This window comes from Colletotrichum tamarilloi (genome assembly GCF_030869305.1).
Source record: "Colletotrichum tamarilloi strain Tom-12 chromosome Unknown Scaffold_21.1, whole genome shotgun sequence".
Classification (NCBI taxonomy): Eukaryota; Fungi; Ascomycota; class Sordariomycetes; order Glomerellales; family Glomerellaceae; genus Colletotrichum; species Colletotrichum tamarilloi.
This window is the reverse complement of record NW_026849404.1, coordinates 35,196-61,946: the sequence shown is the minus strand read 5'-3', so window position 1 is coordinate 61,946 and position 26,751 is coordinate 35,196. Positions and strand designations below refer to the sequence as shown.

General features: G+C 53.6%; 8 protein-coding genes across 8 annotated transcripts; 3 read left to right on the top strand and 5 right to left on the bottom strand.

Annotated features, from left to right (window-relative positions):
* Nucleotides 1-6,180: 6,180 nt before the first annotated feature.
* On the top strand, nt 6,181-11,740 carry CTAM01_07011 (kinesin motor domain-containing protein; the record flags this gene model as incomplete). The annotated part of the gene is made up of 4 exons (XM_060523036.1): nt 6,181-6,346; nt 6,465-6,788; nt 6,879-11,113; nt 11,165-11,740. The coding sequence occupies 4 exons, from the start codon at nt 6,181-6,183 to the stop codon at nt 11,738-11,740; spliced, it is 5,301 nt and encodes a 1,766-aa protein (XP_060382167.1).
* Nucleotides 11,741-12,577: 837 nt separating this feature from the next.
* CTAM01_07010 (6-O-methylguanine DNA methyltransferase) lies at nt 12,578-13,215 on the bottom strand (the record flags this gene model as incomplete). Its single annotated transcript, XM_060523035.1, has 3 exons — nt 12,578-12,722; nt 12,823-12,946; nt 13,101-13,215. The coding sequence occupies 3 exons, from the start codon at nt 13,213-13,215 to the stop codon at nt 12,578-12,580; spliced, it is 384 nt and encodes a 127-aa protein (XP_060382166.1).
* A 607-nt stretch (nt 13,216-13,822) lies between these two features.
* On the top strand, nt 13,823-16,195 carry CTAM01_07009 (uncharacterized protein; the record flags this gene model as incomplete). The annotated part of the gene is made up of 2 exons (XM_060523034.1): nt 13,823-15,015; nt 15,178-16,195. 2 exons carry the CDS (start codon nt 13,823-13,825, stop codon nt 16,193-16,195), a joined length of 2,211 nt encoding a protein of 736 aa, XP_060382165.1.
* Nucleotides 16,196-17,308: 1,113 nt separating this feature from the next.
* Nucleotides 17,309-18,223, top strand: CTAM01_07008 (uncharacterized protein; the record flags this gene model as incomplete). Its single annotated transcript, XM_060523033.1, has 1 exon — nt 17,309-18,223. One exon carries the CDS (start codon nt 17,309-17,311, stop codon nt 18,221-18,223), a length of 915 nt encoding a protein of 304 aa, XP_060382164.1.
* A 371-nt stretch (nt 18,224-18,594) lies between these two features.
* On the bottom strand, nt 18,595-19,910 carry CTAM01_07007 (uncharacterized protein; the record flags this gene model as incomplete). Its single annotated transcript, XM_060523032.1, has 3 exons — nt 18,595-19,359; nt 19,417-19,547; nt 19,619-19,910. The coding sequence occupies 3 exons, from the start codon at nt 19,908-19,910 to the stop codon at nt 18,595-18,597; spliced, it is 1,188 nt and encodes a 395-aa protein (XP_060382163.1).
* Nucleotides 19,911-20,823: 913 nt separating this feature from the next.
* Nucleotides 20,824-21,324, bottom strand: CTAM01_07006 (uncharacterized protein; the record flags this gene model as incomplete). The annotated part of the gene is made up of 1 exon (XM_060523031.1): nt 20,824-21,324. The coding sequence occupies one exon, from the start codon at nt 21,322-21,324 to the stop codon at nt 20,824-20,826; it is 501 nt and encodes a 166-aa protein (XP_060382162.1).
* A 1,244-nt stretch (nt 21,325-22,568) lies between these two features.
* Nucleotides 22,569-23,207, bottom strand: CTAM01_07005 (uncharacterized protein; the record flags this gene model as incomplete). The annotated part of the gene is made up of 1 exon (XM_060523030.1): nt 22,569-23,207. The coding sequence occupies one exon, from the start codon at nt 23,205-23,207 to the stop codon at nt 22,569-22,571; it is 639 nt and encodes a 212-aa protein (XP_060382161.1).
* A 424-nt stretch (nt 23,208-23,631) lies between these two features.
* On the bottom strand, nt 23,632-26,234 carry CTAM01_07004 (sulfate permease; the record flags this gene model as incomplete). Its single annotated transcript, XM_060523029.1, has 3 exons — nt 23,632-24,216; nt 24,275-25,830; nt 25,961-26,234. 3 exons carry the CDS (start codon nt 26,232-26,234, stop codon nt 23,632-23,634), a joined length of 2,415 nt encoding a protein of 804 aa, XP_060382160.1.
* Between the last annotated feature and the right edge of the window lie 517 nt (nt 26,235-26,751).

The following is a 26,751-nucleotide window of genomic DNA, read 5'->3' as shown; positions in this document are numbered from 1 at the left end:
TCTCCAGGATACATGCCAGGGCAGCAGCATCTTCACCATCAAGGGCAAGACATCACGGCATCACAAAAGACGACTCTGACTTTTGACGGCAGACACATCTGCTGTTGGAATAAGACGATGAGCAAGGCGTTAGCTAGCTTCTTCGCTTATGTGTAAGAACCGGCCTGGTACCGCTGCAACCTGCGATGCTACTGTTCCAAGACCACCGTCGACGTGCCGTCATGGTACCGCCGTACTGCCGGCCTTGGCAACCAACCTCGACGGCAACAACATAAGCCGGCAGCCGAGAGGGCGTTCCATCGGGATGACCTAGAATGAATTCAAACCGCCTTAATGCCTGTACAAGCCCGCTCGATAGAGAACGCGTTTGTAGACACGTACAGTCCGAGAAAGCCGTCCGTCACTGCATGCCATGCGGTATACAGCAGCTGCAGCGCCCAAATTATCAACGGGATGGGCAACGGGCAGTCGTCACTGCTCTGCGAACGGTGGCTCCACGGCCCGGAGAGGCGTGCGGTAATGAACCGGGAAAAGCAGAAATGACACGGAGGCGTCAACTTGGGAACGGCAACGCTAACGACGTGGGCGGCGCATGGTGAAACACGATCTCAGCAAACTGCAGGTTTGCAGATAGAGTCGAAAACGGCGGGGCCCGATAGATTGAGGAGAAACTTGCCGCAAGCCACCCTGAACCCTGTTTGTTGTGCGCGAACATATAGCTAAGAAATGGGCACGCCAGTTCGTGAGCATCGCCACCCTCGCAACAAGTGGATGAGCGGGCGGATGAGATGGCTTGTGCTCGAGAAAAGGGTCCTGAGAACGGGGTACATGCAAATACAATGTCTCACAGAATATTTGGCAAGCCGATCTGATTGATTATCACCTTAGTCTTGCCTCGAGTGCCCCGGGGAAGTTTTCAGAATGTCATCGACTTATGCGATCGAGGAAACTTGGCTTTGATGAAAGGAGATATGCTTTTGCGATTTGTAAATGCCGAGACAGCGATTGGGGGGCGGGATTGAATTGCAACGCTTCCGCGATGCCAAAGGTTTTGAATGGCGATAAGAGAATATGCACTATATACCCCAAGATAGGGATGAACGCTGGTATAAGCGCTGCGCACGCGGGTTCGCTGTGATAATCAAACATGAGTATCGCAGGGTTCAGGGACGAAGCCTATTGACCTGCGGGGATCGTCTGCGCGGAAGTCACACGAACCGATGAGGAGCATGTCGAGATGCGAGACGTTGGAGCACATGTGTTCTAGAACCCATTTGACATCGAATTTTGGATCGCATCAGTCTGAAAAGGGCTGTGACATGCAGCGCGAGGCATGGGCAGAAGAGTTATTGGGTTTCACGGCCAGAGTAGTGATGGGTAGCCCAATTTCCAGGAGCTGCCAGCAGCTAGTGGACTGCCCTTCATATCGGAATCGATCATCTGCAATTCGAGACATTTCTGTAGAGAAGAAACGGCCTGTTGCTCGCCCGCCTTCCCGTCCAGGCGACATGGGATGATGGGATCGGCGAACGAGCGAAACCCCTATTTCTTGCGTTTGACCCCGGAGAAATCCAAGAAAACTCTGTGAGCGCACGGTCGATTGCGAATGGGTTTTGAGTTCTGGATGGCTGCAAGTCGCGCTATGGAGGGGTTGGAATGATTGTATGCACGTTTGCCAGCTTTTCGAAAGGGCCTGGTGGCCTTGCGATGTCAGTGTCGCTCCGCAGCAGGGGAAGACAGGACGACGATGTCGGTAGGCTGAGACGGCGCGTTGGTACGACGCATAAGGTTTGGGGTGGGATTGGCGGGACGGACGATCAATGCCTAGAGACGGGAGGTGATTTGGTCGGATTCGGCCTGTTCATCTCGAGGATTTGCAGGTGCCCTCACAAACGTCTGAGGGCTCCAGAGTCTAGAGGGTCATGTTCGTACATCGTGGAACTGTTGCTGAACGCGTAATGATTCACAAACGTCATGGTGCGGAGGGCCAGAGATCCAATCGTGGGAGACGACGTGAAGTACCAGTAATGTATAAGTGAGACTGAGACCTCGTACCGGCTGGCTCGGGACGTTGACCTAGAGGCTCAAAGCTCGCTCCATGGCGTCCATTCCTAGTGAGCGTGAAGCAAAAGAAGGTTCCGAGTTTCGACCCGAGCCTTGCTATAGAGGCATTGGATGGCCTTGATGCCTCGTAGTGTTTTTGATCTTCACGCCCACGGTCTCGATCGTGAACATGTCTAGTTAGCTCATCTGCACTATAGCGGCTGTTCATTGCGTCCCCTAGGGTACGTAAACGCAAACAGTGCTCCGTTTTGCGCCGACTTCTCTTGTTGATCTGCCTTTGCGGAAGAGGGAGCAGTGTTAAACAAGGACGGAAAGCGGATGGACTGGTGCAGAGCTGTCACGTATCAGAAACCGGCGGGACTGGCAGGCCTCGGTCGGAAGTATATTTTCTGCCGGCCTCTCGGGCCATGACCTGGATGCGTTCCCATTGGGTGCGCGATATGTGTCCGGTTGGTAATGGTGAGAAGACGCCCAAAGTGAGAGGGCTTTTCCCGGGATCGTGCACCGTAGTGGCCGTTGTGTGTCGTGCGGAAGGGCCGCTAGGGCAAGCAAGCGTCTTCCAAGTCTCTTGAATCAGCCAATCCTCAAGTTTGAAGAGGCACTTGCGCGTGTGCTGTGGTCTGGGTTCGCATGAACCGTGGATGCTGGCTAGATGGCGCAGAAGAAAAAGCAATGCGCTTCTTGTTGGTGCAGTAATCTTTCGATTGTTCGCAATCAACTGCAGGCGGACGGGGCGAAAGATCCATGGTTGATGGAAACCTCCCCCCACGGATGACCCGTCGTCGCCTTGGGCCTATCTTTTGGGGGTTCGATTAGACCTCTGCAGAGCAATCTTTGCGAGAAACAAGAACCATGGCACCGGACGTCTCTTGTCACGACATCTCAGACTGAAGTGTTCTCTAGCCGATCCTGTTCCTCGGACAAGTCAGAAAATCTCCATGTCTTTGCGGATACGGATACCGAGGGCATGGGACGTGGAGGATCCGAAGAGGTTTCCGGATATGGGTTCCAAAAAGAGAACGAGGCGACCCGAAGTACCGGTACAAGGGTGGACAGTGTTGCTCTCGCAGAGCAGCGATTCGTACTTGTCGCTGCAACGGTTGTGGTCGAAGGGGGCCGAACACACAATCAATCCACTGGTGACTGGGTGGGTGGAGGAGGTGCCGTGTCAATGTCACATTGAGCGTCTTAGAAATCGGGTGTTTTTCTCCACTGGTTTTTTTTTTCTCTGTCTCTTTGAGAGGCGCTGGTCCCTGCGTCAGGTGTGGAGGCCACACGGTTCATGTACGGATACCTTATCCCGTGCCTTTGAGGAGTGCCAGTTAAGGTACCTTCCTTCAAGATGTGTGGGGGCGTACCTACAGGTTGTGTCTTAAGTGCTCCGTACCTACCTTGAGTCTGCTGCGGAAGGGAAGAGGTACCTTGTGCCTTGCAGGCAGGTGGGCAATTTGAAGTTGGTTCCTGCCTCCACGATCCAGTCTCGCGTGGTGCCTTCCTGCATTGCTGCCCGCCCTGGACCGGTCGATTTGGTGCTTCGTTGTCGATTGGCAGTCGCGCTCTTGCCTCCCGTCTTGTGCAGCAGACCAAGCAGCTCGTTTTTTAACAGACCACAAACGAAGATAACTGGGGTCTGAGATGACTAAGGCCTGATCAGGCAAGGCGTCTTTCTAAAGTGCCCCGCTTGGCATCCCCCCGGCCCACCCCTGGTCTGAATGTCGGGTCTAAGTGGCTTGGCCACTTCCGCTCGGTCGCTGCCCCACCTTTCGCTTCCTTCCCCTTCTGCACTTTCTTTCCTTTCGCTGTGCATCGCTTTTCGTTGGATGGAAAATGGTGGTGGTTTTTGAAGCTATCGAGACAAGGTAGCGAATAAACGGCATTCCACATCATTTACACAATAATTGGCATCAAGACCGGGCTTGCAGTCGTCGACGTCGGTGGCCTCTAGCTCTCACAAGCGGAAAGAAGAAAGAAGGGGCCAGCAGCCGTACTTGTACACTGGCACGACTGGATCAAAGCTCTGCTACGGAATGCAGTCAAGAAAAAGGGAAGCCCGGGATAACACGGCCCTCTCTCATCAGTGGATGGACCATCCCATCTTATCCTGCCCATTCCATGATCCATCCAATCCCCTGTCCTGGACCCTGGTTTTGTATCGCTAGAGTCAGGACCGGACTCTCTGCCGTTGTCTCTCTGGATATTGCAGCTGGAGATAGGTCTTGCCAATAGTGATGGCTTCTCGATAATTAAGCACTTAAGCTAAGGTCGACAGCAATAAGACCGGCATAGACTGGGACTGGGACGAGCGGTCTAGAGAATTTCAACGTCCTTTGCCGAGTCTTATTTATTCTTCTATTCATGATACGAGGTACTAGGTAATTAGGTAACTTATCATTGTTTAATGGCAATGCGAGGTGACGAGTTTGGGGTAACTAGACGAGGAACTCATTGTTTGTGCCTCTCCTCCTGCCACTCAATGCTCCCATTCATTGCTCTTTCCGTGCCAAAACCTCCCATTCCGCGAGGTGCTCCTGGCACGTCCAAAGTACTTTACGGAGTACAATTGGCAAGAAGGAACGTCAATCACTCAGCCGTTTCGTTCTTTCCTCTTTTCCTTCATTCCACCCGTGATTACAGGTACGAAGAACTTCTTCCTGTCTACCGCCTCCCTTCCTTCTGTGACCCGTGGACTAAGGTATTCATCTTTCGCCATTTTTGCTCTTTCCCCCTTCACCATTCTCCTGCAGTTCTCCTTCTCTCCGACTATCCGTACATACATCCTCTTTCCCCCCACAACCCACCTTGCAGGCAGTCATCCGGTCGGATATCGCGACTCAGAAGCGGTCCATACCTGTCACGACGATCCGCCGGGGATTATTTCGCACTCGACCTGATTCAGTCCAGAAGCAGCAACAGACAGGAGTCCCCCAAGTCGGCCCCCCTTGAGCCCTTCTGCTGCCATTCCCGAATCGGCCCAGGAGACATTCGACTGTGAGAACGGGCGCATCCGTCACATCTCGCGCCACCCAATCACAGCACACCATCGACGCGCTCCTAATTTGCGAGACATCCACACCACACCCCCGGCCTGTCTGCTGCGTTCTATGTACTTTCTGCTGCCAGCCTGGGTACGGAGTACCTACCACAGTGCCACCTTTTCGGCTCTGTCGACACTTCTTGCGCCTCTGGAGAATAAACACGACTGACGGTTAGGTTCCCCTGTTCCTTCTCTCGACCTCTCCTCTAGGTACCTTACTCTCCCACCCCTGGCCCTCGCCAGTCTAACCATTCCCAGGTCCCAGTCCGGCCCAGTCCATTGTGAGGTGTCTGCCACAAGGAGGCGGACTCGGCACAGAAGAGCAGTCCACCGCAGCGTTGCGAACCCCCAATCCCAATTCGCCGTCTACCTGAGTAGCTTGTCCACGCATGCCCCCTCCACACTGCTAGGCCAGCAGAACCCGCAACAAAACACTCCAACATCCCGGGCTACCCCTTCCTACGAATATCTCCAACAATCTCGCGCGCGTCCCAAGCAACGCCAGACAACGCATTGCTCCCGCAACGCAACACGACGACGGGCTCCCAGAGAGCCATAGGCGACCCGTCCTTGCTGTTGCTTGTTTTCATTTGGCTTCCTCGACATTTCGATACGATACTCGGTACCATATGACGCCTTTGTTCTTTCACTTCCACCGAGCTGCTGTTGCTGCGCTGCCGCTTTTGTGGTGAATCCGAAAAAAAAAGAGTAGCCTTCCATCACTCCTTCACAGCCAACACAAAATACACAATCCGCCGCCCCACGATAGCATAAGAAGTAGTGCACCGGAAACAGCTTCTCTTCCCCTCTACGGACAGATAGGATCCTCCACACGCTCGCGCAATCCGTCACCCGTCGATTCGATCACACTTTTGAGACAACGGCACAACTGCACCAGATACCGAACAGTGCTTCATACCCTCCGCATACAGGGTTCGAGCCTGGGGATCAGGACTGCACAATCCCGACACCCCGTTCGTTCTACCGTTTGCCTTGCGCGCGATTAACCTTATACAAGGAGGAACGCATTCCGCTCGCGCACCCGATCCGAGAAACCCCTTCCTCTCTTTCGCTTTCCCATCATGGCCAGCTCACCGCCGGCCTCCCCTGGGAATCATCTGCCCCAAAGACCGCTGAGCGCAATGGTGCGACCATCACCACGGAGCAACAGCCGTCTGAGCATGACGAGCAAACATGGCGGTGGCAGCAAAGCCTCCGACGAAGACTCCCGGACGGCCGTCAAAGTCGGTAAGTGTGCCAGTTCCCATCTCCGGTGCTGTTCGTCACTTGTCTGAACATTGCGCGGCACCTCCCCTTTCATGCCGGCGTATCATCACACCACTAACCTCGTTCCCTTTCTACGTAGCCGTGCGTGTTCGACCGCCTCTGAAACCCACAGATCCAGGCTACGAATTAATTCCTCAACGATTTCAAAGATCCATGGCTCAGGTGACATCGAACACGAGCTTGGCAATCGACTCACCACAAGGAAGGAAACTCTTCGTATTTGATCGCGTTTTTGGCTCCGACGTTGAACAAGAAGGCATTTGGGACTACTTGCAGGATTGCGTCGGCGCTTTCATCCAGGGCTACAATGTGTCGCTGTTGGCGTATGGCCAGTCTGGCGCGGGAAAGTCGTACACGATGGGTACATCAGGTCCTATCGATCAGGACGACCTCGAGGTGATGGGTTAGTTACACTGCGTCGTGTTACCGTGCTACTCGGTTATCTGCGAAGCTCTCCGGCTTCTACAAATCCCCAAGCTGACCTTGTTCTTAGGCGTTATCCCCCGAGCGGCGACGGCTTTGTTCGAAAAGCTCGACGGCCCGAAGAAGCAAGCGAATCGTGGCTCCATGTCTCAGCTGAGAGCACCACACAGATACTCTGCCCAACCAACATCGACCTCAGCAGCGGACAGGACATGGTCTTTGAAAGCAACATACCTCGAAATCTACAACGAGCAACTGCGCGATCTGCTTCTTCCTGACCACGTTCCACAACACGAGCGTGGCAACGTCACAATCCGCGAAGATGTCAAGGGGAACATTATCCTTACCGGCCTGCGACAGGTTGAAATTAACTCAGTGGAGGACCTCATGAATGCATTGAATTTCGGCTCAACCCTCCGACAGACAGATGCGACGGCCATTAACGCCAGGTCTTCCCGGTCCCACGCCGTGTTCAGTCTCAACTTGGTGCAGCGGAAGAGCGGCCTGCAGGGCTCGAATGGGGCCGAAAAGCGTTTCTCCGTGCCCATCGAAGCTATGACGGGATCCGAGACCTGGGTTACCACAGACAGCAAGCTCCATTTTGTCGATCTGGCAGGTAGTGAGCGGCTGAAGAACACTGGCGCACAGGGCGAGCGTGCCAAGGAAGGTATTTCTATCAACGCTGGCCTGGCTGCGCTCGGAAAAGTCATTTCACAGCTCTCATCACGACAGGCCGGGTCACACGTCTCTTATCGCGACTCCAAACTCACCCGTCTACTACAAGACTCGCTCGGTGGAAATGCCATCACGTACATGATTGCCTGCGTGACGCCTGCCGAGTTCCATCTCAGCGAAACATTAAACACCGTCCAATATGCACAGAGGGCCCGAGCCATCCAAAGTAAGCCACGGATTCAGCAGGTGGAGGAGGGTGACAAACAGGCCATCATTGATCGTCTGAAGGCGGAGGTTGCCTTCCTGCGCGAGCAAGTCCGCAGCGCGGAGCGAGGCGGGGGCGAGAGGCGCATCGCCTCCACGGGCGAGCGGTCTGAGCGACAAAATGAGCGTGAAAGCGAACTGCAAAATCAGCTTCTGGACGTCCAAGAAAACTACACGACCCTGAGTCAACGTCACGCGAAGCTTATTGCTGAGATGGCTAAGGCCCGCGACAACGAAGCTGCCGAGAACAATCAACACGAGGAGTCCATGGGCGACACGGCTACGGAGAGACTGAATCGATCAAACTCATTCGCTGCTGCAGTCGAGCAAGTCGTGCTCGAGTACGAGAAGACCATTCAAACTCTGGAGCAATCGCTATCCAGCACGCGCGGCACACTCGCCAATACCGAGGCAAATCTGCTAGAAAAAGAGACCAAGTGCACGTACATTGAGACCATCAACACACAGCTACAGGCGCGTTTGCAAAAACTCATGGACCGGGAAGCGAGTACGGAAAATTACCTCCACGACCTGGAGAACAAGCTGGACGGCCACACCTCTGGGGAGGAAAAGAACACGACGATTATTGTGGAACTTCGCAAGGAGATCTCGCGGATCAGAGAAAATGAAGCCTCTTGCGAGGACTACATTTCTACCTTGGAGGAGCGACTCGCCGAGGCCGACCAGGATGCCGAGCTGATGCAGCGTGAAATTGATCGACTAGAGCAGGTGATTGAGCGCCAGCGAAGTCTCGGAAAGCTGGACTCTCTGCTTCACGAGCTGGACCACATTCAAGGCGATAGCAAAGTTCCAGAGCCAACTGCCGAAGCATCGAACGGCGTTGCGCGCCAAATTGCTGACCACAGTCGTAGCCAGTCTCAGTCGCGTGTTATCCGCATGAGCCAGAATGATATCATTCCTGAGCATGCCGAAGAAGAAGCCGCGGCGGCAGCTGAGGCAACAGGTCCCGCTCAAAACGGCGATCACATCGAAAATGGCACCAACGTTGTGACACCTGATGCGAAGGAGAACCTTCAGGCTGATATCAACGACTACCCACCTCACAGCCCTGCTCAGTCCAAATTTGTGCACGACAAGCTGGAGAACGTCACTCAGGAGCTCATCGACTTAAGGGTAGAGCATGAGACCACGGTCAACGAATACGACCTTCTGCACTCCAAGTACGAGGAAGCCCTACGCACCTTGGCAGAGCTTCAGGACACTATCGACGAGTCTCGCCACCCCGAACGCAAGGTCCGGGACTCTATGATGTCTGTCACTTCTCCCAACCTGACTCGACCACCCTCGTTCTTCTCCGACGCCAGGTCGAGTGATCTCAAAGACGGCGGCCAATTTTCATCACGCTCTCTTTCATCGGAGCTTTCGTCGGCGTTGGAGTCGCCTGCCACCATTGATCCGTCTGATGCCGAGACATCAGTGACTGCAAAGCCCGAGTCGGGTCCCGATCATTTGTCAACGGAGGATCTCATGCACCAGGATCTCCTGGCGACGGAGGTTGAGAGGTTTAAGACTCTTGCTGCCGAGAAGGAGGATGCAGAGAAGGAGCTGGCTGAGAAATACACACAGCTTGAACAGAAGCACCACGAAGCCCTGGATATGCTGGAGGAGCTGAAGACCGAAGTTGCCCAAGCAAAGGCATTGGAGGCGTCGTCGCCACGAACTGGCCAACCCGTCATTCGCCGCAAATCCAGCCAAAATGTTATGATTATCGACCGCGCACATCGATCTTTTGCGTCGCTCCGCAACATTGCCGCAGACAACTTCGAAGGCCAGCCTGATGTTATGCAAAACTTCGAGCTTAACCTCAACGCAGCCATGCACGAGCTGCATGCTCGATCGGAGCGCATTCAGGAGCTCGAGGCTGACATTGCGTCCGCCAAGAAAGAGATGGAGACTAAGATGGCTCTGATTTCTGGGCTCACTCGTGAGCGATCTAGTTTGCAGGCGTCTCCGATGGACATGTCGATGATCTCCACCCTGAAGAACCAACTCGAGGCCAACGAGAAGCAGATGGCAGAAATGAGAGAAAATCACGAAGCCACCGAGAAGAAGCTTATGGCCGAGCTCGAAACATTGCGGACTGCTGTGAGGGATGCTCCTGCTGTTGGTGAAGCCCCTGAAGGTACTACCGAGACCGTGGTTGCGACCGCCGCGGCCGGCGCCGTTGCAGACATCCCCATGGCATCGACCGAGATGACCAACACCGAAACGAGATCTTTGCAGACCACAGAGGAGAACGACAAGAAGATCACCGAATTACAAGCCGAACTCACGGCATGGGAGACGAAGCACCAGACTGCCCTCAACACCTTACAAGAGACGGAGACGAGGATGAAGAGGACCATCGAAGAGCTCGAATCTGAAATTGTAGCGCTGAACACGCAGGCCTCCGCGCACTCCACTGCTCGGAGTGCTGAGGAAGTCAAGGAAATCGAGGAGAAGCACGAGACGCTGGTCAAGTCACTTCGCGACGAGATTGACGAGCACAAGGTTGCCATCACCACCAACTCTAGCAAGGTATCCGAACTGGAAGCAGCGCACGCTGCCACCAAGACGGAGCTGGAGGACGTCATCAGGGCCCGTAACTTGCATGAGACACAGGCGAAGACGCAGCAGAGCCTCATTACGAACCTGGAGAACCAGATCACAGCCCACGAACAGGCTCTCAAGACACACCAGGATGGTATGAAGCTGCTTCAGGAGAATCACGCAAAGGAGCTAGAGGAGATGAAGCAGATGGAGCAGAAGGGGTACGAGGAGCAAGTCGCAGTCCTACTCAATGAGCATGCGGAAAATGTCAGGGCCCTCGAATGCGAGCTTAATGACGCCCGGGAAGATCTCATGAAGGTCGCTACCCAAGTTGCATTCGCTCTTGGTCTCGACGTCAGCATCGAGAAGATCACAGAGCGTATCGACGACTTGATTGCCGACCAGAAGGCCTTGGGCGAGGAGCAGAAGAAATCGAGCGCAGCTGAGAAGCAGGTTGCCGAGTTGTCGACCGTTAACGACAACCTGGTCAAGGAACTTGAGCAGGCCAAATCGACGCTGACCGATCTCCTTACTGCGGAGGGTGAGCCCCTGAAAAGCCCTGCTCCTCTCCCCGATCAGCTGTCTGCTATTCGTAAGAAGATTTCAGACCTGCAGAGCCGGAACAAGAAGAACTCTCGCCTTGTGGAAGAGCTCGAGGATCAGCTACAGAGCAACTTTGATCAGGTCCAGATGACCAACAACCGCCTGTCCACGCTGCAGACAGAGCGCAACTCGCAGATTGAGGAAGCTCAGGCTGCCAAGTTCAAGGCTGAAAGCGAGCTTGATTCACTCAAGGCCGAATACGCGGCCCTCCAGGTATGTGCCATTCAAGTAGCTCGTTCTGTTTCAACTGCTAATGTAGTACAGGCCAAGATTGACGAAGCGTCCGCTTCTGGCCAAGTCCAACGATCCAACTCGATTAGCTCGCCGCTGCGGAAGAGCGCCTCTGTTGCATCTCTGCCCTCTCCACCGCCGGCCATTCCCTTGCCGCCGCTGCCCGGCGCGTCGTCCGGCCCCAACGGCACGGTGCCAAGCACACCCACTCAAGCAGGCCGACCAGGCAGCAAAGACAACATGGGCCCTGTCAACCAAATACAAGAAGACCAGGAGGCTCGCATCCGCACCATCGAGAAGCATCTTCAGGCCGAGAAGCAACTCACTCAGACTCTGGAGGAGGCTCTCACCGACCTCGAGCGCCAGTCGAACAAGGTCAAGGCCGACAGTGATGCTTGGCGCAAGCGCTGCGTGGAGTTGGAGTCCGAGGTCAAGGAGCTCAAGGACCGTCCCGCGCCTACGCCACAAGCCGACAACCGCTGGAGCTTGCACGCCGTTGAGGAGGAACGCAAGAAGCGCCAGGCAGCCGAGGCACAGCAGCGTCTTCTTGAAGAGCGCATGAATGCACTGTCCAAGAAGAAGAAGAAGGGTTCCCTCAACTGCTTCTAGTTGAAGCCTTGTTACTGGAACCTCGCATCTCGGAGGGACCGAGTCCGACTGGATTGACCTGTCTCGCATCATGGACATCGATTGGGCCGGGTTTTTGATTGTTTTTTTTTTTGGCGTGACAGGGCGTTTTCTTGATTTTCGTTTTTGCCGTTTACACTACCCCTCGCACCATATTGTATTTTGCGTTTGCGGCATTTTTCATGCTGGCCGACGATGATTCCCCTTACGCATGGCGAAACCCAGAAAGATTGGGCAGGAGTTTCTCATACTGGTGGCTCGTACGTGCTTTTTCTGCTGGGAGGGTATTGACGATGGACCATTCCTCTTTTTCAATACCACTACGCGACTTCGCCCATACGATATGCACCATCCAACCCTTCACTTCTCTTTGTTTCTATTCTAATTATTTCTCTTACATAACATTTTGTTTTTACGAATAGCAAGACCGACGTCGTGCACTAATGACGGCACGAGGGAAGGATGATGGCGGATGGGATGGTGATGGGTTGGAGACGGACCGGTTGCGTTTGGTGGCGGTCTCTCGAGGTGTTTGCGAGGCCGGGCTGGCTGCCTTTGGCTGCCTGATTACTCAAAGATGGTCCTGAGAGACACGACGAGGGGGTATTAAACACCTTGGCTAATGCTAGTTTTTGGCGCCCGCTAGAATGCCGTCGGTTGAATAAAAGTGGCTTGGAAGTTCACTCGTACTCCACGTGTCGCGCCTCGTGCCGCGCCTTTGCATTGACGATTAAAAAGACAGGTCCGTCCGCTTTGTGACCTTTCGGACTCTTTCGATGTTGAGACACGTCTGATTCAGGATCTTGACTGTATCTGCCTTCATTCTTCTTCAGAGGGGAGAACATCGGGAAACCAGCCGTAGGAACTAAAGTCGACCGTGAACTCGCCCAATGCCGTCCGCGAGACCCCGACGTCCTCGGCTTGTAGGGCTTCGGCTTGGTTTCGAGCACCTGACGGCTGGGAGCTAATGAAAGATGTGATGTTAGATGCGTTATGTACGTAAGTGAGCGTGAGTGTGATGGTGCGAAAACGGGTTGTGGGAGTGGGTGGTGAGGTGGATGTACCGTGGCGAAATGGTTCCTTTGGCGTTGATGACGCGCTGCCATGGGACGTTTTCGTTGTTGAAGCGGGATGCTGGGTCTGTGGGGAGGTGTTTGAGGCAGATGCCTACTTGACGGGGACGTTCGGCTTTGGGGGGTTGTTAGCTGTTACCTGACAGGCGTTCTTCATGAACTGCGTATCTGGTGCGTGGAATCATGTGAAGGATGAGATGCGATGAGATGGGGTTCCGGGTGAAGAGAGGGGGAGAGTGGAGGGCGGAGTGAGGGAAGAAAGGTCTCACGGGTTCCGACGAGCCTGGCGATGTGGCCGTAGGTTGTCACTTTGCCCACGGGGATCTCTTGGACTGCGGTGTAGACTGCGTGGAAGAAGGCTTCTGCTTCCTCTGTACGGGCCATGGTCTTCAGAGATTGCTGATGCGCTATTAAAAGAGGAAGATCGATCGTGGAAAACGGGGTGGCCCTGAATATTATTATGTAGTGTAAATAATGACTGGGTGAAGATTAATGGTTTGGCGTTGTGCTGGCAGTGAAGTCGCCGCTAACAATTATGACGGGCTAGCGTAGGAATGTCTTGGCGTGATTGGCTGGAAGATGTAGGCACTCCAGGGAGTTACTTCACTTCTCAAAGCTCAGTGCCGACTTCCACAACTTCACTACACTTCACTTCTTACTTCTCTGCTGTTTATGAAACATGTAAAGCAATCTAGCCACGTGAATTCCAACGGTACCGAGCATGAAAGCCTCGAAGTTCAATAGGATCAATGTCGACTAAGCATGTCTCTTACATCTTCCCTTGCCATCTTCTTCCACTCCACAGCCACCGTACCTGCTGTCTCGGTTGGCAGGTTGGCGCTCCAATGAAAATGGGGTGACTTGCAGACATGCATCATGCAGCACAAGGTGCCAAGGTCCCCATTCTCTCCCAACATTGCTGAACGCAGCCTGATTTTGACACAACTCCTCGTTTCTCCCCCTTTCACAATAAGCATCCAACCGACCGATCATGGCCGACCAAATAGGCTTCAGCTTCCAAGCCGATGTCGTAAATACGGCCTCCCTGGGACATGTCTTGACCGGGCGACTGCTCAAGGCCCTCAGCGATGGCGGCGTCGACACGTATGCCATGTGGGCTGCTGTTCAGCTAGGCAAACGCATACCTGTTCAGTCTTCTCACCAGAACTCGTTGCACGCTCACATCATGTCGAAAAAGACGTATCAATCGGTTCTTTCGAAAGCACTCAGCATCGGACGGGGTCACTCAGCGCCAGTAGCGGATCTGGCCCGGACAGTGGCTGGGACGAACGCTATTGTTTTCATCGGCGCCCTTGCGACAGGATGTCAGGCATTCGCTGCTGCCCAGTGTTTATCCGAGGTTCTGATCATACACGGACTCGAGGCCGATGCGCTGCCGAGTGTCGATGTGCTCAAGGGCTTGGTCAATTATTTGGCTCCATACACGCAGGACCTCGGCTTCTCGAAGGTTCTCCATCACATCACAAATCTTGCAGAACGAGTCATCCGGTACGAAGGCAAAGATAACAGAATGGGCGATGACAAAAGGAATGCTCGTCTTCTTACGCAATTGAAAGATTTGGGAGGCGCGGCTGCTCTAGCCGGAGCCATCAAACAGCTCGTTTACTCGGCTCGGATGGGCCAAAGAGATTACATGGCACTCAAAATGCGTGGATCATGGCTCCCGGCCTTCGCGAGTCACATCCTTGGCATGTCTGTCGAAGTTCGCTTCAACCGAACAACTATCTGGGCCAGCGGAGGCGATCATGGGCATTGTCTATTCCAACTTGGTGATGAGCCCGCCGTTCACCCCGCTCTCCATCCGTTTTCACAGGCTGATGGGGTAGTTGCACGTATAAAGGAAGACAATCATGAAGGAGAAAGCGACGCATCATCTTTGATTGTTGATTATCTGATCGGAGAAGCTCTCGAGGCGCAGTTCCTCAAAAGGCCTGAGATTGATGCCGACATCGCTGCATCCATTAGAGTTGGGATAAAATGCCTCTCCTTCAATCTCTTGAAGAAAATGGTGCTTCATCATCCTCATAATTACGCTCATTGTAATGGCGGTCTCCTCAATGGTGAGAGGGCTTTAGAGGACGCGCTGATTTCAATGGGTATCGACGCCAACTCTAGCCAACAAGTTGCTCCGGGCCAGGAATGGTACCTTGGACAACCTCCGGTGTCAATGCCAGACAGGATGGAGCACCAAGGGCTTTGCTTCCTTGATCTCAAAGCTTTGCTTACACTGGCGGATTCCTGTTGGGTGCATGGGAGTCAAGGTGATATCAAGGGCCATCAATTCAAGTGGACTGAAAACTCAAGATTCCCCCTTTGCCCTTGCAGAACTGTTGGGAGGCTGATTCACTGCTCTGCAACCACGGCCCTCGCACTGATGTTCTGCAATTTCGACGCCGCCGAAGTAAGAGTACAGGAGAAAGTTCTTGCGGGAGATGTGATGACGCGATGGAGCCAGAACCTCGTCATGGGACATAATGCCGGGGAAGCGCACAGGGGTGGACAGGAGCACATGGAAACAAAGCTAGGTGTCAAGCATCGAGACGTGTTATATCATCTCGGGGAACTGATTTGCTGTGACTACGCGCTTCACTGGCTGGACAAAGCTAACGAATCTCCAAAAGTCGGTGTAGACAACGCAGTTTTGGGGATTTCGGGAAGAGCCTTCACCATTAATTACAAATGTGTCATGGAAAATGAGTGTTTCGACCATTGCGGCAGAATCATTCGCATTCAGTCCGGCCGGGCATCAGTGGCCGGAAATTTTCGTAACGTTGTCGTGGAAGAGTTGCCCCGTGGTCCAAACACAACTTTGAATCGTGTTAATGAGACCGCGGAGGTTGTCGCCTTGGCGGGAAGAACCATGTTGAAACCCGGTCACAGACCATCGGAAACTGAGATCACTATGGATGCCTTCACACAGGAACATGTCATCTTCGTACAACTAAAATTAAGGGGAAAGACGTCAAGGCCAGTGGCAGCATCCTTTACACTTTGCGTGTATCAGCTCATATCCTGTTGGGCCGTTCCAAAGTGCAATCATGAGGAAGACAAGCCGTATATGGTAGAAAATGACCAAGATGTGGCCGTGAGTGGCTTTCATGTGGCTTCTTTACGCCGCCGAGACGCTGCAGAGGTGTTGGTGTACGCTTCACATGGGAACAAACTTGAACAGCTCCTCGTTTGTGGTCTGATGCTACATGAGGTGTCTAGGTGGGCAGACAGGCCGTGTGGGTTTCACAAAACCACCGAACCTGCAGTTCTTCAAGCTTCAGCTTGTCTAAGGTGCTGCATTCGCTTGGCTCGGCAACCCGGTTATCTTCCATGTGTTGTGATGGGCGGATGAATAAGAGCTGGTTTCTAAAATACGATGTCTTCAATTTACGATATCAATATAAATTGTCGCTACCAGGACCATCTTTGGAAACAAGTGGAGATCTGTTTCGGTTCTTCCTTGTATCATTCAATCACCTGTGGCAGATGACGCGGAGGATATCAGAAAATGCTTGAAAGCCAAACTAGTTCAGACGATATTCACGATTGATATCGTGTGCTCGTTGTCAGAAGATCTCAACTCGATCATGAATGATGAAGCGGCGTGCAACATTCGTAAACTTCCGCAAAGAAATGATGCAGAAACTATGGGCGTCTTACCGAGAACTCCCTACTAGATAAACAGTAGTAACAATTTTCCTTTGGCGTGCCATAATGGCTGGGACAAGCACAGAATATCTAGCACATCCATCCTTCGAGGGTTGCCCTTTGAACCTCCTTTGTCCGTCTCAAGTCTGGACTACGGTGGTGGCCATCATAATGAACATTAAGCTTGCTATCCATGAATTTCCACTCTAATAGAGTCTTGTCCTTGCGCAACGCGTAACAGGTATAACGGCCAAGATATCACCAAACATAGATTTATGAGAGTGACTAGATATTCTGATACTGAATGTCGTAGGGACGTCTGTCACGAGGTGATGAACTAATGCTGTCTTTACGCGATTAAATCACAATTTCTTGCTCCATCGAGTAGGAGGCTCAGATCAAATGACCAAGGCGAAGAGTACAGCTAAGCTTGGCAAGCCATTTCCCGGCTCCCGAAACGATTATTGCCGCAACTCCATGCCCAACAAACGGCGAGGAGGACTTCGGTTTCGGTGCAGCATATCCCGTCGACCGACCCGTCGTGACAATTCGAACCACTAAGATGCTATCAGACACCTCCGACGTCGCATTGCCGACGCCGGACTTGGCCCGACGCCCCCGCGTTCTGAACTCGACCTCTCCCCGGATCCACATCCATGGGGGCGGGGGCGGTGCGACTCGGATACTGAATACGAGAAATCATTGAGGAAAGCGGAAACACCCTCTTTCAAAACCCCCATTCCTCCCACCTATCCAAGTACGCAACTTCAAGTCTCAGATTCATCTCGCACATCAAATTTCGCCGAAAGTTTTAATCATGGAATCATTCATAAAATCCAGGGAAACCCGACCTCAACTCCTTCAGAGCCTCTTAGCCGCTCTTCCTCCACTCGACAAGTCCCTCGAAGAGTTCCGCGACGTCGCAACTCTCCCAGATGGCTACAAAATTGATCTCCAAATTGTCCGCCCGCGCGGCGTAGACGAGTCGAACGCGGACCGGCCTCTCATTCTGCTCTGGCCAGGCGGTGGTTTCATCGTTGCCGGCGTCGAGCCGACGACCCGGCCCGCGCGGGATTTTGCGCTCGAGTTCGGCGCTGTGGTGGTCAACGCGACTTACCGTCTCGCGCCTGAACATAAGTTTCCCAGGTCAGTCAAGGACGGTTGGGAGACTGCTGTATGGTTATCGAAGAATGCTAGTCGATTCGGCGGGGATATCAGCAAGGGCTTTATTGTCGGCGGGTGGTCTGCTGGTGCGAACATTGCCTCAGTTGTCAGCCAGAGGTCTGGTGTCGAGGGATTGGGCATTACTGGCACGCTTCTGGGAATACCGTTCCTGCTTGTCAAGGAGATTGTGCCGGAGAAATACGCCAAGGAGTGGGTTTCCCGAGAGACCAACGCTGAGTGGAGCCCGACCTTTACTACCGCTGTCATCAACGATGTGTCGAAGGCGTTGCAGGCGGAGATCAAGTCGCCATGGTACTCGCCTTTCAACGATCCTGAGGCCATCCCTAAATCACCCAAGGCTTATATTCAGGTTGGCGATCGAGACCCGTTGAGGGATGATGGGTTGATTTATGCCACAGTTTTGAAGGACAATGGGGTTGAGTCAAGAGTCGATAACTATCCTGACTGGGGACACCAAGGCTGGACTATCTTTGCTCCCCAAGACCAGCCTGCGGAGCTAGGGCCGAATACGATGAAGGGAATGAGGTGGCTGTTGGGGAAGGAGTAGACTTCAACCTATAGAAGCGAAGTATCAGATCATTGTAGAAGGCTATGATAAGGCTATAGAATGTGTGCAGGGCAACATAGATGAAAGTAATGCGATGTCAGATCAAATGCCTCTAGCTAGTGATGCACTTAATTCTTTCAAGACAGATCGAGCTAGTCATTCTTCGCGGTGGATTGGTGTCATCATCTAGTAAATCACTCTATGCTCCAAGCTTTGGGATGAAACTCTGGGTTTCTTCTACTTCACTGAATTTGAGAGAACACCGTGCAGACATTGTGGGTTCCATAGGACCAGCAGGACCAAGCGGGCGCCGTCCGTCTCTTGCATCGCAGCTGCAAGTTGAAGTATTGTTTAATTCAGTTCAGATATAGTTAGAGAATGATGCTCGCTTCTCTAAACTTCTCAAACGCCTCCAGCCAGCCTTGAACAGGATCTCTCTCTTCGGTGAATCCCACAGACCTCAACCTCTGCAAGCTAAGCTGTCGATCGAAAGACAACCAGTACCCAACGCTGTCAAGCTGGACACTTCCACCCCCAACACCAGCAGTGACAGCTCTACCACAGCCCTGTTCTTCGAATATCTGCCTATGTTTCTTGACATACTCCCCAGGCTTCTCTGCATTGTCGTTTTCCCTCGGTCCAACACCAACGAGTCCGAACCAATCAGCGATCGATGGCCATAGGTCACTAAACTTGGTAGGCTGCTCTTTGTCGGCCATGTTGATGACCTTTGTACCGCACTTGTCCCCATGAAGTGAGGCGTGTATGGCGATGCGACCAAGAATCCGAGAAGAGACGGGAGTGCAAAGGCTGTTGTATCCCGCCTGGCTTCCAGGGAATGAAACTTCAACATTGGACTCGGAGTTCTTGCTCACTCCGTGATTATAGGCGTAGAGGGATAGGTACTGCGCCCAGTGGAGTGCCAACGAGAAACCAGATCCATTCGGGGAGAATCCAACTACCGCGTCTGGGCATACTTCTGACCAGGTCCACGGCTTGCCATCGCTCGCCTTCGCGAGGATCTTACGCCACCAGGGGTACGCGACGGTCTTTGCGTAGTCTTCAGGGAGGTTGTCTGCCATTGATTCCTCCAAGGGGGGCTCGAAGGTACCGCCAGGTGTGTAAATCCCATAGCCCTAAGTGATGTTTGTCAGCTTTATATCATGGTATGATGGGAGATGAGGAAGACTTACTCTGGTTCCGCCAGAGTAGACAAATGCCTTGAGGTTTGTCGACAACGTGGTCACCGCATCGACCACCGTCTGCATCATACTACAGTTGGTCTTGCACTCGGCAACATCATCCCCATCGCCCTGATTGAAGACTGTGATAATGGCCAGAATATTAACTACATCCTCCAGTGGATGATTTTGTCAGACGGGATAAAATTCTCACCGAAATAGAATACATGGGTGACGCCCTCGATCCCATCGACTTTGCCCTTGAGCTGCGAAGTCAGGTCTTCCAGCGTCCCGGTAAGGTTGACATCAGAAGCGATTTGTAGTCTGGGCCTGGTGGGCGACGCTGATGGCCAGAAAGAGTCGGATTCTGACAGCGATCTGTTCATCACAGCCGTGACATTCTCGAAGGAACCTTTTGAGGGGTAGTTAGAGAGCAGCTGCTCGACAGTCGCCCAGCCGAGCAGGCCAGAGGCGCCAAAGACGATAGCGTGAGTTGATTTTGACATTTTGCAAATATCGTGGGTGTCAGCTGTATGGAGAGTTGGAAGTGGAATGAAAGACGACGTCCAAGGTAGAACAAGGAAGAGCTTCGATATATACTGTATGTGCAGTACTTAGTAGAGGCATCAAATTCCTTGGACTGGCAGGAGCGATCGATGCACGTGCATGCCTAGATCGTTCAGGGTCCAAGCCGATCTACTAGTCCGCTAGCAACCAATGGGAGTCGCACGTTACAAACTGAGCCATGATGATTCATAGTGAGTTTTCAGAGTAACTACCTTAGAACATAGTTATATCTAGTGTGTAAGCCGCCGGGTCTTGAAGGATCCGTTTTATAGAATTTGTGCAATCCGTGGGACCGGGGAGCACGGTAACATTTCAATCTTCATCATAACGATCGAGGCGGAATTATGTCCAGATACCTTCATCCAGCTCGCCAATCATGGAAGGGCCAGACTGCTCGATCCGCCTGCCCACTAATTTTCGATACGAGACGATTCTCTCCTCATCAATATCTCCACAGGCAAAATTGAAAAAGAAAAAAGCATTGGAAGTATCGACTCCGGAAATTGCTGAATTTCGAGATGAGATCAAACAGCTGGGCGATAAGATCAACGAAATGAAGTCCGATCTTCTCATGGGTCGATACAGTGGCGAAGGTAAGTAATTGACTTTAATTGGGTATCGTAATGGCATTCATGTTCAACACCGTGCTAAGCATATCTCTCAAGTCCCATTCCGACTTAGAGCAAATCCGCATTTCAAAGCTGGGTTCAGGTAGGATGCATTAGGTCTGTAGAATCCGGGTGATTTGAACATCGGTCCTCTCCCCCACTCTCTCCCTCTCCTTGCCTCGCCTCCCATCTTCCCCATCAACTCCTCCTCAACCCCCCTTGCACCATATCGAGACGGCTTCTCTCACGGCATGGCCACCCAAATTCCACTCATGAAGAACAACGCACCGGCACAGACAAAGATGATGTGCGTAGAGGTATCAAGCGGCTCAGCAGGCGGGATGTTTGAAAACTGCAACACGGTGCGGATCGAGAAATTGTTCGCAGCCTCCTGAATCGCCAGCGCCGTCAGGTTTCCGCAGGCCTCGTTCAGCGCGCGGTCCATGATGACGGTCGGCAGCTTGAGGATGGCGGTGTCGAGGACCTCGGCGTTGAACTGGTTCCCGTTGGGCGAGGCCTCGAAAAAGGTGGCGCGGTAGGTGCTGTTCGCGCCGACGGTGGAGAGGTTGGCGATGCGGGAGTACTCGCCGCATGACATGATGGTTGACTGGGCGGGTGTCGTGGGGTTTGTCTGGCGGACGACGACGGCGGGGCCCGGGGCCGGGACCTCGATTGCTTTACCGAAGGCGGCGGTGCTCATAAGAGAGACCGCCAGGAAGAGGTTGGTGAAGATTGAGTGCTGCATCTTGACTTTCGGTGGCACTTGTGCGCTTTGATGTCGAGCTTGAGCGAAAGGTGAGATGGAAGAATAGATGGTATTGTATTATGAAAGGTAGACAAGGGTGGTGTCGAGAGAGCTTCAAGTTTAACTGAAAGGACCGCGACAGAAACCAGCCGACAAAGTTCAATGACAACCCAAAAGTTTAAAAGTGGCCGGCCACTGAGAAGTGAAGGAATACAACCCCAAAAGGAAAGAAGAGAGGAAAAAGAAGGATGACTCGTTCAAAAATGAGGGAAGAGTGGCAGCAGACAACTAAAAAGAGAGGGATCAAGGAAGTCTGTGTCGTTATATGTGCCATAATTGACATGGAGGGGAGCATTGGGAGGGGGGGGGGGGGACACACTCGGTAGGAGGGTGTTCTTGTCAGTGCAAGGGGCTGGAGCGTCTGAGACGAGATGACACATTTGGGATCTCAGATCAGACGGTCTGGTGTCTTGGGTGAAAGCCACGCCAGAGACTTGGGACGCCGCGGCTAGCTTGTCTCTTCGTATATGATTGTGCACGTTCGAAGCCGTTGGATCCTTTGGCGGAATCGTTTTCTGTTCTGTCGAACTTGAGTTCGAGAACAGAGAGTTTCCATAGTCTCCAGTCTGCAATACGACCATCGAGAGAATAAGCTCAGCAAACGGGGCCATACTGAGAGTCCATGATCGCCAAGCAGGGTGTCTCACAATTCTCCCCCCCAAGCACAGACCAATCAACCACAACAAAAGATTGTGGACGATGTGGTCCGGCTGTGGCCCCCTCCTGTTTGATCCTCCCTCTGGCACGACGGTCGATGTTTTTGGTCGCCACCAGCATGACGAGCCCGAGGCATCGAGCCAGTCGGACGTGAATTGGGCCTGATGAGCCGAGAAACCGACCACCGTCGTGTTACCAGGTATTTGCCTGGTCTAACGTCCGGCGTCATAAGACCCAGAACGACATTGATTGGAACTTGGCTTTGGCAGGTCTACTGGGGTGGCTAGGGCCACAGCTAATCGGGGGCTGCCTCACTGAAGGAAAACTCTCGTATGGTCGTCAAGTGTCATTATCATTATTCGTCAACGGCTAATGCCATCCTGTCATGCCGGCGTCTACGTGCCGCAACTCCCGTAAGCCTCCCGAGCCCTTGAACCGGGGGGTGGAATCTCGCTTCAAGTCCCAGACCCTTAACGCCTATCAAGCAAAGCCCCCAATGTTCCCTCTATGCCGCATCCCGTGCGAGTCTAGTCATCGTCGAGTATCGTAGACACAACCGACCTCCTGGCCTTCTTGCCCTTCCCCTGAACGGGCTTCTGCATCTTGCCGCCCAAGCCACCCAAACTCAACGGCTTCGGCTCAACGGGTATGACACCGCACTTGATACTCATACTCGCAAAGAAGCCGCCCACGGGCCGTAGTTCGTCCTGAAAAACAGCAACGTTAGAAAACGCGCTGCACCGCTCCCCGCGAAACAGCTTGGCCTCGCATCCGTCCGCCTTGTTTCCCATAAAGATGCCGCACTGCGCGGTGCCCGGTAGGTTGTAGCACTGCCCGTCCTTGGTCGTGAATGTCGGCTCCGTCGACGCGTTCTGCGGGAGCTCCATATCGACAAAGGACACGCCGCGGCAGTTCTTGACGCCCGGCGAGCTGGGGAACAGCCGGACTGTGATCGGAACGGGCGGCTTTTGTTCTTGTGGTGGAGGGACAGTGGTGTTTGGCTGAGTAATGTCGACTTGGTCGGCTGTCGCGATGGGTTTCGGCGGTGCTGGTGGGGTGGGTGGGGGGTCGTCGCGGTCGACTACTTGAGGCATCGCGAGGACTGTTGAGGCGAGCCATGCCGCCACGAGGGCGGCTCGTACAATGGGATTTGATGATATTCGCATGATTCTTGATATGATACTATCGAAGAAGGATCTTTGAAGTTGTAGAGATTGGAGATTAATCTTGCGCTCGGGAATCTGTCCCATCAAAAGTTGGCGCACGCTGGTGAGACGACGGCAAAGGCAGAACGCCAAGATGCATCAGCGGCGTTTCAGACCACCTCCCTACGCCAATCTGCACGGATACAATGCTGAAACACCGCTTTGAAGGCTTCAAAAGTCTCATAGATCTCAATTAAGAACATTATTTGATAGGGATAATGGGAAAAGATTGAATTAGAAGGTTTAACTAGGGCCTCTTCCCAGTCCCTAGAGCGGTATATGCAACAACACAACTTGGTATCTGGATCTATAATCTTTGAACAACAATTACTACACCTCATCAAGCACCATAACAAATGTGCGCGTCTTGGCCGCTTGATCAACTCTAACCGCTCTTAAGGACCGACTCAGCCGACGATCTCTGCCCATCACTCTTGCTCTCCGCATTCAGAATCGCACTCTCCACAGCCGCAGCAACATCAATGTGGAAGAATGGCCGATTCATACCCTGCACAGCAGCAAGCTTGCCATCACCACGTCCCACAACCCTCGCAGCACCATCGTGACCCTTGCTCGTGGGAGAGATGACGTCCTCTTCCTCTTCGTCGCGGCTGCGCTGCGAGGTGACCCGGGGCTCGTGACCTGATCCAGAGTCCACGGGTGCGAAGCTGTAGATGGGCTTCCACCTTCCAAAGTTGCCCTCATCCTTGACGGAGGGGAATCCGAAGCCGGCGGCAGCGAGGGCGCGGCGGGTCCAGCGGTTGTTGACGTTGGCGAAGTGCCATTCGACGACCTCGGGCTCGGCGTAGTGGTCTAGAGCGTTGCGGACATCGATGAGGCCTTGGATTGAGGTCACGTCGATGTTGTTAACAGCAGAGCAGTCTAGGATGATTGCGCGGACGATAGGGCGGGTATCGTCGAGGTCGATCTTGGCGCCGCGGCGCGGACCGGGGTCGTTCCAGGGACGGTCCTATTGGGCGATTGTTAGATGAATGGTCAAGCGGGGTACAGTAGGTAGGTGAACTTACGCCGAGCTTCTCGTAGCGATCGAGAATTGTCCGTCTTGCGTGCTTCTGCACATAGGCGACCAGGGCATCCATGTAGTGAGCCTGGTTGGTGTAGTTGAAGCCCTCGCCGAACCGGTAAACAAAGACACCGGGGTACGGGGTCTGAACGTCGATGTTGGGGTTCGAGCCGTCATCCTTCTCGAGAGGGATGTAGCTCTCGCGGGCAGGAACATCGATAGCCTCGCCCCTCTCGTTGAAGGGAACGCCCTTGCCGGCGGTGTCTTTCGTGGCACGGTAGACCTTGACGCGTCCAAGGAAGTGACCCTTGGCCTTCGCGAGACGCACCAGCAGGAGGGCGGCAGATGCGCACATGGTCAGATAGATGCCGTTCTCAATGTTGGTGAAGATGGTGAGGAGAACGCCAGCGAAGAAGATGAAGACCTCAAGGGGCGACACCTCCCAGAACTGGTACACCACCTTAGGCGGCGTGATGAGGTCACCGACGGCGTGGATAATGAGACCGGCGAGGGTGGCCATGGGGATATAGAAGAAGACGGAGGTCAGGGCGTACAGGGCCAGGAGAACGATAACGGCAGTGAATATACCGGCAAGGGGTGTGCGAACACCGGCCTTGGACTTGATGGCGGTACGGGAGAAGGATCCGGTGGCCGGGTAGGCGCCGAGGAAGGGTCCGAAGAGGTTCGTGAAGCCGACCGCGACGAGCTCCTGCGAGGGGTTGATGACGTAGTTGTTGACTCTTCCGAAGGACTTGGAAATGGCAATGTGCTCGATGATGAGGACGATGATGGTGACTGGCAAATCAGGGGCCACGGCACCAAGGAGCTCCGTGTCAATCTTAGGAGCGCCGGTGTGCTGGAAACCACTGGGGACCTTGCCCAAAATCTTGAACTTGGCCTTCTTGGCGTCCCAGTTGACGTGACGGTTGACGAGCCAGCTGATGAGGACGTATAGGAGAATGACAAACGCCATGCGGAGTGTCGACATGAAGAACCAGAACTTCTTGCGGTGGGGCTGCTTGTTCGACATGAAGTTGCAGAACGAGCGGATAGAGTACAGCAAGAACAAGGCCGTGAGACCCATCGCGGCGTCGAGCCTGGCAGTGGGCAGCGCCTTCAAGAAATCGATAATGACCTCGTACGTCGGATTGCGCGTGTTGACGCCCTGCAGACCGAGGAGGGCGGGGACTTGACCCGCGGCGATGCTGATGGCGGCACCAGTCATGAAGGAGGTGATGGCCACGAGCGGGATGAACTCGACGATCCATCCCAGGCGGACGAGACCAATGAACAGGAGGACGGCGCCGGAGATGACGGCCAGGGCTTGGGCGATTTGAGGGCCGTCGTATTGCGGGTGGGAGTCCTTGACGCGGAGCACGATGTTACCGACAAGTTGGGACATGACGGCGACGGTTCCGATTGTGATGTCCTTTGAGGTCGCAAAGGCCCAGTAGAGAATGAAACCGACAAAGGAGGTGTAAAGACCGTATTCGGGAGTCAATTGCGCGAGGAGGGCGTAGGCCATGCCTTGGGGGATGACGACGAAACCGACAGTGACACCTTTAGATGAATAGTTAGCTATCAAGGTATTCTGAGGTATTGGAATGAGATGGCAGATGGAATGGCATCACAAGGGCTCATTCAATGTGATATTTGAGCAAGCACCAGTGGCATCAAATGAAAAACATACCAGCAATGATGTCTCCCAGAAGCCAGGTAGCATTGTAGTGGAAGATCCACGACCAAAAGGGGAACAGGCTCTTGATGTAGTTCACAGCGCCGTGAACCGTGGGCCGGTGCTCGTACAGGAACTCGGCGACGGTAGGTTCCCTCTCCTCATACTGCTCGACGGAGCGGAACGAGGCGGCGGCGGATTGGACGGCCTCGGTAGGCTCGTTGCGGTACCGGGCATCGACGTCGATACCAAGGCCCTTGGCCAAAGTTCTTCCGACCTTGCTCGACATGGCGAAAGGCGCGTCCGGAAGTGACGGTCTGCCGTGTGTAATGTTCCCAAGAGATTGATCCGAAGTAGTTGTCCCAAGGTATAGGAAACACTTGGCAAAGGGAAGACAGGTCTTGGTGACGAAGAATTCAATGAGGTAGGAAACACCAAATCTCAAAAGAGGAGGCGGACGAGTCAACTAATAAGGTTTCTGACCTGGGCCGGGAGACGGGACGACACGAACGAGGCATATTGGTAAGGGCACGTCCGGGACCGGGGAACCTTATATGCTGCGGAACACAAGTCACCCCCAAGAAACCTCAAAAAACTGACAAGAACCCACGATGATGCTATCCCCCTCTTGGAAGCAAAGCTTGGCCGCGTCGCCAAGAAGCGTGGCTTCGGATCGTCCAGGCCTCGCCAAGGTGCCCTTCGATTGGAGCCCTGCGAATGTTGCACTCCCACATGCCGCCAAGGGTAGGGGTGTGGGAGTTGAAAGCCATTTTCTGACGACATAATCATTCTCTATGGCGTCGCAT